Below are 14921 nucleotides of genomic sequence, written 5' to 3'. Positions count from 1 at the left end.
TTCACACCATGATTAGTGTAAGTTTGCCAGACTGGCGAAAATTTGTACCCCCATATAGGCCTATGGTTTTTATAAAACTACAGATTTTCAACGAGTTAAAACTTCATAATTTCAAAATAAATGAGGCATAAATTAGTTTATGAATATATATTGCTGTTAACTCATATTATTGCTTGTAGAGTGCTAATTTTTTGTGAAAACATTTTTCAAACAAACATTTAAAAAAAGAATTTCAAAACATGATTAATATCTTATGTAGTTTATTGCCAGGCCTATTTTTAATTTGTCATGTATTTTTTTTATTTGTTTTTTTTTTATTCCTTTTTTTTCAATATTTTTGTTAAGGAATCTGAATTAAAGGGATGGTCCGGGCTGAAAATATTTATATCTTAATACATAGAGTAGAATTCACTGAGCAAAATGCAGAAAATTTCATCAAAATCGGATAACAAATAATAAAGTTATTGAAGTTTAAAGTTAAGCAATATTTTGTGAAAACAGTCATCATGAATATTCATTAGTTGGGCTGATAATGTCACATCCCCATTTTCCGTTTTCTTATGTTATCACACAAAACCATATTTTTTTCATTTATTTCATACTTGTGTGAATAATATGTCTCCCTTATAATGAAATAAGTTGCAGCAATAAATATCTAATGCACTAAATCAGTTGTCAATCCAAATTTTCTAGTTCTTGGAGGAAAAAAATTGAATAAACCTAATTTCATATAATAAATTACAAAAGAACAAGTAGAGATGTGACATCATCAGTCCACCTAATGGATATTCATGACGTAACAGGCGGGGGGGAGTTGCCCCCTGGCGGATTTAACCAGGAATAAAAGAAAAACGGGAAAGGAAAAAAAAGGAGGGAGAAAGAAAGGGAAAGGGGAATGAGGGAAAAAGGAAAGGAAAAAGTGAAAAGAAAACGAAGAAAAAAACCCTTTTTAATGGAAAAGGAAGGAAATCGGGAAAATGAACGAAAGAAGAACATTTAAGAAAGAACAAATCATTCCAAAACAGGCATATGTAATGCAATAGCACGGTGTGAAATAAATTAAAAGATGACAAAATGGCAAACAATGGCGCGAAACGAAGGTAAAATGCAATTAGTCAAAAGCTAATTTTTGGAAAACAAAGAAAAGGGACAAGAAAAAAAAAATAACACGACCGGGCTTCCGATGATTGAAATTAAAGAGCGGGAAGAAAGATGGACTGCATACAACATTGTGCTATAAGCTAGCTAAATTTTATGTAAATAAGCTACCGGGGCTTTGCCCCAGACCCCACACAGTAGGGGCTCTTCATTTATACTGAACCTCAAATTGCTCTATAACGCTTCCCGTTCACAATCACGTTCAATTACTGCACATGCGCCGGGGGGGGGGGGGGTCTTGGTTCCACACCCAAGAGAAATAAAAATAAATTAAAGGAGACAAGGTATAATGAAATGAATGGAAACAATGAAATTTGTTAGTTGCTGAATCTAATGGAAAAATCAATTACATAATTAGAATTTAATTTCAAAAGGCATTTTTTTCCAGCTCGATCGCTTTGCGACTTTTTACAGATTTTTCCCACATTACTATGTTTTGCCCCTCAAAATATTTGGTTCATTACGCAACTGGGTTGAATAAATGTGTTGTGTAAAAGCTATATCCGGTACATGCCCGCGATTTGATTAAAATAGCGGCAATCTGCGAGGTTTAAATGGCTTTGATATCAAGAAATTCCGGACTAGAAATTCTCCACTAGAACTTAGTTCCAACCTAATGCAAACTTAATCTCTGATTAACGTCAGTCTGAGTCTGACTCTGTCCCTAATCATCAGAATAAAGGCAAAATGTTGAGGCTTTCCTCTTCAAGGCCTAATGTAACTAGAATCCGAAAGGTAGCTGGCTCTCAATTAGACTAAGGCTAACCCACCTCTTCTTCGAACTTCATTTCGCAACGTTATTCACACCGCGCGTGCATGCATGACGTGTGAACGTGATGAATGAAGGATATCGCGATAGCGCAAGAACGATATCTTCCGAATCTTCCGAAGGGAGTGGCCTTTTTTGGTACTGAATCCGCCGGAGGAGAACCATATCCGCCGGCGGATTTGGTGCCTAGAACGGTATCTGCCAGGCGCAGGATCCGCCGGTACACCGGCAACGTTTTTTTTTTTTTTTTTTTTTTGGCCTAGCTGTTGCCTCTTATTACTATATTGTGCAAGTAATCAGGGTATGACTATGTATGTACTTTCCATATTACCATTCTATGACACTCTACTGGATGCAAATCTTATGACGTAAGAGAAAAGTTAGATTATTATTATTGAGGAGAGAGAGAGAAATGCAGAATAGAATGGAAGAGAGCAACGAACGTTTCTGAGGCAGAGATAAGGGCGTAACTAGTCTGCCTGCACAGACTCAAATTTGACACTTTAACCAATAATGTATAGAGTACAGAATTAATAGACTCCTAACTCTCTCTCTCTCTTTGTCATATACCAGTAAGACGCAGTACATATACGTCAGACTCTGTATTATGCAATATGCGAAATTAGTCTGCTGGGCAAACCCTTCACTCGAGTTAAGGGTCTGAATGTGCAGCCTACTCATGTCTTGCGTACTGAAGGCTCGCTCGCTCGTATTGGAACAGCAGGTTTTGTATGTGCTAGTCTTTGTGTAGAGGCACACTTGTTGATCAAAGTTCCAATCAGGGTCTGTGCCTGCAGATTATTGCGATTTGTGAAAACTAAAGGTCTGTGCTTGTAGACTAGGGCGTAATCGAGAGAGAGAGGGAGACAGTTGGTGGCGCTATTGAGAATAATGGCCTACAGTATAATTGCATACTGTGCGACATCTTTGACGCGAAATCCCATATGGTCTAGTGGTTAGGATCCGGCGCTCTCACCGCCGTGGCCCGGGTTCGATTCCCGGTGTGGGAAGAGCCAAGTTTTTTTTTTTTGGGGGGGGGCGACGGATTTCAAAGAGTGATTGAAACTGATTATTTTTTTTCTAAAGCCATAGTGCTGATCTCCGTTTTTCTTTCTCTTCTTAGTATAGTATAGTTTTATCACTGTGGCAACGTTATTTTATTCATTTTCAAATTTTGTCATGTTTATGATCTACAAAAGCCAAAAAGGAGAAAGCTGCTGAAATCAACCAATGCTACGAACATAACTCTGCTTTCCAACAGGTTCCTTTTCTATTCATTTACGTTGTACTTTGTAATTTCTAATTTGAAATATTATTACACTTGTATCGGCCAATCGATTCCTTATTCATGGTATTTTCTCTCAAATAGACATCACTTTCTCATTCTCTCCCGCTATACCCCGGCCCTCTCTCTCATCACAAAGGCTCTCTCTCCTGCCCCTCCTCCCCCCTCCCTCTCCGTCTCACTACTCCCCTCCACCCCCCCGGCCCCTTCAGTCTCTCCCCTCTCTCTCTCCTCTCAGCTACTCTCAGCTCCCCCACTTTCTATAGGTCGATCTCGCTTGCCCACTCCCTCTCACTTTAACTCCAAAGGACAACAAGAAGAAATATCTACGAAGGCTTAGCTGGGTCTGCTGCATAAAAAAATCGCCCCCCCCAAAAAAAAAAAAAAAAAAAAAAAACTCTTGCAAATAACTAAAACCTCTGGCAACAAATTTATGCCAATGACACTTAAAACATAAAAAAACTAAAATGACACTTATTCTAACACAATGACAATTATGTTTTGATTTTATTTTTGTTTTGTATATCCCCACTGACAAAATTTACCCAGTGAACTTGTAAATCCGGAAATGGAAATCATTCTCTTCTAAATTTAAGTCCTGGTAGAGAGTAATACAAACCTTTCATCATGAAGGATAGATTTACACTAACCAGGTACGCAGCAGTATGATATTGGCCTTAGTTGCATGAGACAATAAATATTATATTTACTTCATCTAAAACTGTATTACCTAGAACAACTAGTCACATTATTGGCAATTACTCAGTTTACTAATAACTTGACCATGTTTTCTCGGTAATTAATGACAGCTATAAAGTAAACTTCTATTCTCGATCCAAGATCAAAGCAAACAATTATTAATAATCGTAAAGTCTGTATTGACTTTTCGAAACGAAATCTCCCAGTTGATCATTCAGAGCGACCAAAGGTCTTCAAAATACAATGAAAATCAAAATGAAAGCATGCAATTGTAATGTCAGCCATATCAAGCATTCTATTGATATCATCAACACATGAACAATGTATGTGCGGATTGTTACATTCAAATTGATTTTTTAGCGTTTCACGAAACCGTGACGAAAAGGAAATTCAGATCATTCTGTGCTTTTTCAAAACTGAAGTATATCGCCGCGGCCCGCCGCGGATCTGGCAGTACAGTATTTTGAATAATGCGTTTCCCCATGCAGCGTTGATTCGTCAACGATTAGGGGATTTTCGATATGTATTTGACATGATCAATTCGCCAATCGCACCAACGTAAATCGAAAATGCTGAATATTTGATAAATAGGCCTATCACTGGACCTGTCGAAGTATTGACTAGTCGTTAGGCACAGTTCCATGTAGAAGTATATTAAAGCAACCGATAAGTTCAAAGACGTCTGGAAACTTGTTAAATACTCAGATGTCGTAAACCGAATTAATTTTTCTCAGCTGATGAACACTTCAGGTTGTCTTTGTGGTCGCGTAGCCAATTTAAGTTCTGGGATCGCTTAGGTGTCGTTAAAGTGATTTTTAGGGACTTTGATTTTGGGCGTCGCTTGAGTCGATATAGTCCCTGCTAGCAAGCCAGTATGGGGAAATCATCCTCAAAACACGCAAAGGGGAAATCGTCAAAAAAGAAACATGCCAGTGAAAATAAGGACAGTGCTCAAAAATCACCCGAGGATTATCCACCAACTACGAATACGTCAGCCGAACCACCACGAGCAGAAAGTAAGTGAAATATTGAGAGGTGAGGATGGGGTAGTGTTTTTCAAGCACCCCCCCCCCCAAAAAAAAAAAAGATAATAGTAATGATAATGATGATTATAATAAAATAATAATATTATTTTTCAATAATATTATCAATGATAATAATGATGAAAATTAAATAATAATGATAATAATTTGTTATTATTATTAGTAGTAGTTGTTGTATTATAATAATAATAATAATAATAACAGCAAAAAAATAATAGTAACAAGACTACTACTACTACTACTACTACTACTACTACTACTACTTCTACTACTACTACTACTACTACTACTACTACTACTACTACTACTACTACTACTACTACTACTACTACTACTAGTAGTAGTTATAATGATAATACATAATAACACGCAAATACGTTATTAGAAGAGAAAAAACAAAGGGGAGAGTACTGTCAGGATCGCTCGTGCTAATTATCATTGAATTGCAATAGGTCGTTCACTCGACTACATAAGTCGGCTATAATCTTTAAAAAATCTACATGATATAAAGTCATTAGATATATTAGGGATATGTTTTTACCCATGGTATATAGCAAATACGAAATTAGGCAAGAAAAACAATGTTTCTTATACGGAACGCAAAAAAAAAATAATAATTCGACAGAACGAAGCTAATGAGCAAGTGAAACTGCTCTTTCAATATTCTATCACGGATTAAGCAATTAAAAGGAGGTCAGATTGGATATTTAAGGGAATTTGATGAAAATGGTTTTAAAACATACTATGATTGATCAATATACAGTTTTCATGAAAAGGTTGGGGGTTTTGGTGGGGGTGGGGGTCCCATCATCATTGGAAACTTCTCTTTCTGGTTAAGAGTCATCAAGGTCATGGCGTATCATTTTGATTATTGATCACATCGGGGGGGGGGGGGGTGTCGATTGGCGCTTACTATAGTTTGTTATTCGCCTTCACTGCAAGCAATGAGTAGTCTACAAGCAAAGACTCAAATTTGACACTTTTATCAATATTATAACTGTCTAGAGTGAAGACTAGACTCCAAACTCTCTGTCTGTTCCGTGTCTGTTCTCACTATCAGACTCTAGCTGCCTTATTCACTCTATGCAAATTGCGAAAACCGAGGGTCTGTGCTTGAAGACAAATCAATGAGCATGATGATGAGTAGTCTGCTGGGCAAACCCTTCACTCGAGTTAAGGGTCTGAATGTGCAGCCTACTCATGCCTTGTGTACTGAAGGCTCTCTCGCAAGTTTTGTATGTGCTAGTCTTTGCGTGGAGGCACACTTGTTGAACAAAGTTCCAATCAGGGTCTGTGCCTGCAGACTAAATGATGAGAGTGAGGTTGCCCCCCCCCCCCCACCCCCGTTCTCCACTTACCGTCTCTCATCATGCTCATGGTGCGTATAAAACGAGAGTGCAGGATCATCATGATTTTGTATAAAGTTTTATTACCAGCTCATTATTATCATGATAAGTATTTCGATCTCCCAGCACCACAATCCAACCACGGAGCCTCACAGTCTGAAGGGGTCCTTGACGAGACAAGGGCCGCCGGTACCGACGTCCAACGCGGCAATGTAGAACCACAGATGCCACTCGAAGACCTCGAACCAGCCGTGGTCATTGACATCGGATCGTACTCGTGCAAATACGGGCTGGCGGGGGAATCGTATCCAGCTGGCGATGTCCGAACCATCGTAGGGAGGCACCAACAAAATGTAAGAAAAATATATCTATGGGGTAGGATCAGGGGCAACGCTGGGGAAGTGCATTCATTATGAGTTTTCAATTAGTGGAAATAAAAAGATGGGAAAATAAAATGAGGAGAAAACAAAAGAAAATAAAAGAGCATCAAGAGAGATGAATAGGTCATGTAACTCTATACATTGCCCGTGTACATGTAAGAAAAAGGGGGTTTCTTCCCCCCTCCCCCCCCCCCCCCCCCCCATCAAAATACCACAGTACCGCCCTTGTGTCATGTGGGTATGGCCTACAACGTGTGAAAATTGTTAATTGTGGCTATTTTTCTCAAAGAAGATAATTGTAGCTGTTTGGAATTTACCCTTTAGGGCGGCATCTCGGGAGGGCAGAGGGCGACTGCCCCTATTATTTATCATTTTCAAGACGCTACAAAAAGAGGGAGGAGGGAGGAAAATGGAAGAAAGAATTGAAGAATGCCAAAGAGAGAAGTCTAGGTCTTATTAGATTCATGTTGTTAAAAACAAACAATCGAAATAACAAAGGGCCACCCCCCCCCCCCGCCACCACCGCCTTCAACGCCCATTATTGTCGCCATCGTATCCTCGTCGTCGTCTTTAATCAATCCATTCACTTCCTTTGCCACAGGAGGATTCGTACATTGGCATTGACGCCCTCAACAAACGAAGTGTCTTAGACATCAGCTACCCCGTCGAACGCGGGCTCGTGAAGAACTGGGATGATATGGAAACCGTTTGGGAGTTCATCTTCGAACGCAAACTCCGAGTCGACCCCAACACCAGGCCCGTCGTGCTGACCGAACCGGTTAAGAACCCGAAGGCAAATCGAGAAAAAATGATTGAAGTAAGAAGGTTGTCTGTATTCATGTGATGTCACTAGATCAAATGAGGTTTGATGGTTTCAACCCGTTAATGGCACTCTCCACTCTGATTATAGTCAAAGTGCTGTCAGGTTAAAAGACCCCCCCCCCCCATCCCCCGGGTCCATCCAAAAATAAATGAATGAATACTCTATTTCATCATAGAGGCATTAAGTTATTTTATTTTGATTTGGCTACTATGATATAAAATGATCTCAAATCGTTTTAACCCTGGAAGTCCATGTTTTAACTAACAATAGGCCCTATTTAGCCGGAAAAAATTAGTAGGGCCTAAAATTTCTAATTTGTACATTAAAGAACTGAGTAGTACAAACAATGTAATTATTTTAATCAGTTTCAGACTCGGCCACGTTAAACTATACCCAAATTATTGAGCTCACTTTGTTTGATTTTTGTCAGTATTCTTCTTATAGGAGTGTATAATTATGATTATTGTCAGGGAAAAACAAGTGTGGAAACAATAAATCTATAAGAAAATCAACTACTTTGTGAAAATAATTTTCAATGTGTCACTAATCACAGATTATGTTTGAGAAGTTCGAGGTTCCCGCCTTCTATCTCGTCAAACAATCGATGAGCGCCCTCTTCGTTTCGGAAATCATGACCGGCATCGTGATCGACGTCGGTGACGGCGTCACGGACATCGTACCCATTAATAACGGCGTAGTCATCGACGGATCCGTTCGTCGGCTAGAGCTCGCCGGCCGTGACATCACCGAATACATGATGAAGAGTCCAGCTGTACGCGGGGAGAAAATCACTCACGGTAACTATTAATTTTCTTAGGGGTTTAATTTGTTATTTCTAAAAACAGCCTTTATGGGTTTTTTTTTTACTCATAACCGGGACTCGTTATCAAATAATAATAATAGACAAGATAAAATAGGCGCGTTTCATAAAATTTGCCAGCACTAAGAAATCAGTAATCATACGATTTCGGTTAAGTTTTGTCTTGCTTTTGATTGGCTAAGAATCAGAGGATAGTATGCTTGTTATTTTTTAAATATTAAACAGCTAGGGGCCAAGGATGTGGGGTTGAGCCAAAACTGAAGGGGGGGGGAACTGACCATGCACAAAAACACAAACAGGTTTTACCTATTTGCACATGTTTAGTGAAACAAAATGGGGGCTGAAAGCCCCCACCCCGGTTCCGCGGTCTCTGTTAAGTAAAAGAATGACAATTTGTTAATGCCGACAAGCTTAACTGATGCCATAATTCTCTTTACCAATCATTAATGGAAAAAGTCACTAAATGAAATAGGAAAAAAAAAGTTCGATGAGACGCAAATAGAAGATCGAGTTAACAATTTCATATTGTTAAATTGTCATGAGTAGTAAGATAGTTGTATTGGGGATTGCATACAAACCATATTGCCGTTGATTACCCTTGACAAAAAGTGTAGCTCTGACGCGGGCCATCGTCACATCTGGACCGGATACCTTGTGCTTTCTCCCCCCCCCCCCCCCTACACCACCCCTTCCCTTTCCACTATGATAGTTTCTTATGCCAATATCGTAATATCTCATTTTGCACGAAAATTCTAAATAATATGCAACTCCTTTTTTATTTCCATAATATTGCCGTTTCTCATTCTCGCGGTTTTTAGAGATCGCCGAGACGATGAAGAAAAGTACGTGCGAGGTCGTCGCCGACTTCGACGAGGTAACGCGACTCCAACGCGAGGGCCAGGACGTCCACCATCTCTACGCCACGGAGGCTCTCTTCCAACCTTCTATCTTCGGCCGCAACCACCCGGGCATCCACGCCGCCACCATCGACAGCATCATGGCCTCTGGAGAGGGAACCCGCGATAATGTCGGCGCCAATGTCGTCCTCGTCGGCGGCTCCACCCTCTTCCGCGGGTTCCACGACCGGCTTGAGCGGGAGCTGATGGAACTGGCTCCACCTACGATGCCACTAACGCTCCCAGACCGCCAGGATAGGGAGACCATCGTCTGGTCGGGAGCGTCCCTCTTCGCATCCCGTCCAGACTTCAAACAACATGCTATTAGAAGCCAAGAATATCTCGAGGTCGGCCCAGAGATCTTTCACCGTAAACGTTGATTATAAAGATGCAATATAGTTAGGCTAGCTCTAGTCATCTAGAGGGTGTTTTGACACCCCTTTGGATATTTTACGATGTAAATTTCATGACATTATAAATTGAAGGTCAGGTTAGTCTACCCCACAAAATATTGATCGAATCGATAGAGAAACTAAAAAACAAGCGTTACCCCGAAAATAATATTTGAATCGGATGTATAATAAAAATTTGTGGCATTTTAAAGTTTTGCCTTTTTTTCACATACGAGTCATTTTATGCACATTTCAGTGACATGCAATTGAGAGAGTCGATGGTGTCCCTCATTCACTATTTATTTTGTTTTTCATTGTATGAATAATCATGCAATAAATTCAATTTTTACAGGTTTGACAATAAGAACCGACTTGACTGAACCATGGAGTGTGAAATAACGAACAACGGTAATTCCACATGTTCAGGGAGGAATACAACTTTGTTTCACAGGATAATGATGAGAAAATTAAGATATTTCATATTTCATAATACAATACAAAATAAATAATGAGTGGGTGACATCAAAGGCGGATCCAGGATTTTCCAAAAGGGGGCACATTTTGACGAGGAAAAATTTGGCAAGCAAGCAAAAAAAATGTCTTCATTTTCAAAGGGGGGCACACTTCTGTTTTAACAGCATTTATGCATTATACATTTTAATTGTGCCTCTCAAAGGGGTGGGGGGCACGGGCCGGCTGTGCCTCCCCCTGCATAGATCCGCCAATGGGTGACATCATCGACTCTAGCTCTCTATTCCATGTCACTGAGTTGGTCACATCAGTGGCGTAATGAGCCAAACAATTATGAGGGTCGAGATATTGCGTATCTGGCAATATTTATAACAAGTTTTACAAAAAAAAAATTAATTCAACTTTGTAAACAAAGAAGATTGATAGATATTTGGAGAAAGACCCATTTAAATACGAAACAATTTACGTGGAGAAACTTATCTTTGAGAGTTGCATCAAGACTTGATTATTGGTTAATAAGTAAAAACCTGCAAGCAAAGGTCACATCAACCGATATAAGACCCTGCTTTAAAGTAGACCATAATGCTATTTCTCTCAAATTGACAACATCAAATATTTTAAAAGGAAGAGGATGTTGGAAAATGAATACAGAGGTGTTAAAAGAAAAATGTTATCAAGAAAGAATTAGATTATTAATTAATGGTATTTTAGAAAGTACAAATTTATCTCCTATGCATATATGGGAAAATATAAAGATTAAAGCACGTGAATTCACACAGAGATATTGTAGAAGCAAGGCCTGCAAAAAGAAGGATACAAAGACTATTTTAGAAAAAAGATTCGCTGAACTCCAAAGAAAAGTTGATGTTGACATTGATTTCAGTGAACAGAAAGAATACATCTGTATAAAAAAAGAATTGGAACAAATATATGAAAGAGAGTGTAAAGGTGCTGCTATTAGAGCAAGAGTCAGGTGGTTAGAAAAAGGTGAAAAGTGCAAAAGTTATTTTTTAGGTTTAGAGAAATACAATTCAGAAAGAAAAAATATTACCCAATTACTATCTGTAAACAAAGATAAATATTGTACTAACCAAACAGAGATATTACAGGAAGTCGTAAAGTTTTATTCATTGTTATATAGAAAATCTGATATCGATAAAACTGAGAGAAATAATTACATCAACTCAGTACATGTTCCAAAGCTGAGTGATGAGGGAAGAAACAAACGTGAAGGATTGTTAACAAGTGCCGAATGCAAACGTGCTGTTTTTTCTATGAATAAAAACAAATCACCTGGTCTGGATGGTATTCCCATAGAGTTTTACCAAACCTTTTGGGACGACATCAAAGATATTTTATTGTGCGCTCTTAATGAATGCTTCACAAATGGAGAAATGTCTGAAAGTCAGAAAGCTGGTCTTATTACAATGATTTATAAGAAAGGAGACCATAGAAATCTAGAAAACTGGAGGCCAATCTCGCTTTTAAATTGCGATTATAAAATAATGGCCGCAGTTTTGGCCGCACGATTGCAATCGGTTATTGGACAGATCGTTAACGAAGAACAAACTGGTTATATAAAACATCGCCTGTCTGCCTCCAATATACGTCTTACAATTGATGTAATTGAATTTATGAAAAGAAAATACTTAGATGGTGCTATAATGATGGCAGACTTTTCTAAAGCTTTTGATGTAATAGATATCAATTTTGTGTCCTCATGTCTGGAAAAAATGAATTTTGGAAATAATTTCCAGACATGGATAAAAACATTGTACACAGATATTCGAAGCTCTGTATTAGTAAATGGCTGGATATCAGAGTCATTTTCAATACAAAAGGGAATCAGACAAGGTTGTCCACTTTCAGCATTACTTTTTGTCCTCGCAGCAGAATTTATGTCTAACAAAATAAGAAATAATAAATGTATAAGAGGAATACCTGTTTTGAAACCAGAAGATAATTGTGAGGTTAAAGTACTACAATATGCTGACGATACCCTGTTTTTTGTGTTAGATAAAAGATCACTAGAATTGATAAATGAAGAACTTGAGTTATTTGGGAATGTAGCAGGTCCAAAACTTAATAAAACTAAGACAGTAATCATGTGGGTGGGGAGAAGTAACTCCAAATGGTCACTCAATGATATTGGTTTATCATGGACAGATATTCCTACAAAATACTAAGGGTTTTACATCTCACCTGATATAGAAAAAGCACGTCAAATGAACTGGGAAAATAAACTAACGAAATTGCAAAGATTATTAGATAATTGGAGAAAAAGAAAGCTTACTATTTTCGGAAGAGTAACCATTGTAAAAACTCTAGGTTTGAGTCAGTTAGTACATATTCTCATGGTTGATATTATTCCTGAGAAAATGTTAAAAAGACTGAATTCTTTAATATATACTTTTATTTGGCAAACAAAGATAGAAAAAGTGAAAAGAACTATAATGACCAACAAACTGGACAATGGAGGGGTCAACATGATTGATCTATATACCCAAAAATTGAGCTTTCGACTAAGATGGCTGGGGCGCACTCTTGCGTCTAGTAAAGGAATGTGGTGTAAATTCAGCCTTTATTGGTTTAATATTTTAGGTGGTTTGAAACTACTCCTTAATTCAGACTTTGATGCTTGGAATATTAAACATATATGCAAGCACCATCTTCCAGTCTTTTACATTGAAATATTACAGGCCTGGTTAAAGATAAAGAATAATGCTTGTTTAAAATATCACCCTAAAGTACATGGTATACAATACGAAATTTTGTGGCACAATAAAAATGTAACCTTTCGCAACATCACCCTATTTTTTGAAGGATGGTATAAATCTGGGATAGTTTTTTTGAAAGATATTCTCAGGAATGGAAGTTTCTTACCTACAATGGAAATCTATTCCCTTCTTAAATCGCAGAAGAGTAAGCAAAGATTGATATTTGACTATACTTTATTACGTCAGGCTATCCCTAAAATTTGGATAAATGATATTACAACACATTGTACCAACCGCAATAATAAACCTTCTTTAGAGTTTCCCAAAATAGATGTAGGAACAAAAAATCAAATTAAAAATATTCATGATATTTCAAGTAAACAATTCTATAGACTATTATCCTTAGATTCATCGAGCATTAACAGATGCTATCTGTATTGGGAACAGATAATAGGGTCACCATTAGATTGGACAAAAACTTTTAAAACAAATTTGTGTCACTGTAAAGAAAATAAACTGAAAGAATTCAATTTTAAGGTTATATATAATTTATTGCCAGTAAGAAAGAATTTGTTTAAATGGAATGCTGTAACAGATGGGAGATGCCCGCATTGTTACGTGGACGAAAATGTTGTACATGCTTTCGTTGAGTGTAAGCTAAATAAGAGATTCTTTTCTTATTTGACAACAGTAGCTAAGATTGAATACAATGTCGACCTTCAAATAACAGAATTGTATTTACTTAAGGCTCACAAAGAAACCGAACTCGATTCATTTCTTACAATTGCTTTTTGGTGCATTTATAAATGTATACTTATAAGAAACAAAACAGGAAAAGATTGTCGAGAACTTAATTTGGAATATTTGTTTGAAAAAGAAATATGTAAACATGTGATGTGATTTTGAATGTTCAATTATGTATATAATAAATGCCCATGGTGGGTTAAAAAAAAAAAATAACAAGTTTATACAAAATCAAATTTTGTGATAGATTTTGGCATAATGTTAAGAAAATAATAAAATATTTCACCATTCTCTCTTTCCTTTTCTCTTTTTATTTTACTTGGTTGTGAAAAGTTTGAAATAAAGAAATGATAACAATCTATCTATCTATCTCATTTCCTTTCTATCGTTCTTTCTTTCTTTCTTTTTTTTCTCTCTCTCCTTTCTTTCTTTCTTTCCTTCTTTCCTTCCTTCTTTCCTTCCTTCCTTCCTCCTTCCTTCCTTCCTTCCTCCCTCCCTCCCTCCCTCCCTCCCTCCCTCCCTCCCTTACTTCTATTTATCCATCTATACACAATAAAAAAAAGTAAGTCCCCCCTAAATCAAATTGCTATTCCGTAGGTGGTTTTCTACACTCATTAAGCAACTCCTGGGGGAAAATAAAATTGATCGGTTGAGTCATGCATGGGTGATTAAAGATTGAATTAAAAATGACCATTTTTGAAAGTCACAAGAGTCGTTTTTCAGATTGTGCAAATACAAAGTTGGGCAAATGTTGTCTTTAGGTGAATTTTATGGTGTTATGCTGTTTTACTATCCATCATTTAGCCACTCCACATACAATTTTGATATCACATGTTCATGGTTGAGTGAGCACAATGTATTGCAGGGACCGCGGAAGCGGGGGGGGGGGGGGAGCTTCAGTCCCCCCCACACTTTTTTCCAAAAGCATGTACAAAAATGTAAAAATGACCATAATACGATTGTGATTTTTTTGCATGGTCAGCCCCCCCCCCCCCCACTTTGAAAACCCTTCCCCGGCCCCTGTATTGTTACGTTTCATCATAGGGGTTTATGGTAGTATCCTCTACAACTTGTTAGATCATGTTAAAATTTGAAAATGTTGGTGGCTCCCCCGATTATAGGCCCCTCCCCCATTTTAAAATTCTGGACCCACGACTGATTTGTCCATAAATTAAACTGATCATGAGAAATTGTTAGGAAAAGAATACATTTATGCAGTATAAAGAGTATTCATTCCTAAGTTTTCGAATGTGCTCGCTCAACCATGAAAATGTTTAAAGTTCGGAAAGTGTGTGGTGATAGAAATGATGGATGATAAAAACAATAGCAATTAAAGTCTTATTTGAAACCGAATTTGCCCCCAATATTCACTCTATTA

General features: G+C 37.8%; 1 protein-coding gene and 1 non-coding gene across 2 annotated transcripts; both read left to right on the top strand.

The window, feature by feature from the left end:
• The first annotated feature begins 2865 nt into the window (after positions 1-2865).
• Positions 2866-2937, top strand: TRNAE-CUC (transfer RNA glutamic acid (anticodon CUC)). Its single transcript has one exon. It is a non-coding gene; the product is annotated as a tRNA-Glu (tRNA).
• Positions 2938-4193: 1256 nt separating this feature from the next.
• On the top strand, positions 4194-13831 carry LOC129279176 (actin, clone 302-like). The gene is made up of 5 exons (XM_054915280.2): positions 4194-4927; positions 6427-6653; positions 7282-7497; positions 8057-8300; positions 9142-13831. The coding sequence occupies exons 1-5, from the start codon at positions 4786-4788 to the stop codon at positions 9597-9599; spliced, it is 1287 nt and encodes a 428-aa protein (XP_054771255.2). The 5' UTR covers positions 4194-4785; the 3' UTR covers positions 9600-13831.
• The last annotated feature ends 1090 nt before the right edge of the window (positions 13832-14921 follow it).

This window comes from Lytechinus pictus, chromosome 16 (genome assembly GCF_037042905.1).
Source record: "Lytechinus pictus isolate F3 Inbred chromosome 16, Lp3.0, whole genome shotgun sequence".
In the NCBI taxonomy this organism is placed as follows: Eukaryota; Metazoa; Echinodermata; class Echinoidea; order Temnopleuroida; family Toxopneustidae; genus Lytechinus; species Lytechinus pictus.
The sequence above is the reverse complement of the archived record's forward strand: the minus strand, read 5'-3'. Positions and strand labels throughout refer to the sequence as shown.

What these genes read in the sequence shown, in the direction of transcription:
- LOC129279176 (XM_054915280.2), top strand. Translation starts at nt 4,786, where the DNA reads ATGGGGAAATCATCCTCAAAACACGCAAAGGGGAAATCGTCAAAAAAG. An exon ending in CGAACCACCACGAGCAGAAA is followed by an intron (nt 4,928 to 6,426) that starts GTAAGTGAAATA and finishes TCGATCTCCCAG; the next exon opens with CACCACAATCCAACCACGGA. An exon ending in ATCGAGAAAAAATGATTGAA is followed by an intron (nt 7,498 to 8,056) that starts GTAAGAAGGTTG and finishes CACTAATCACAG; the next exon opens with ATTATGTTTGAGAAGTTCGA.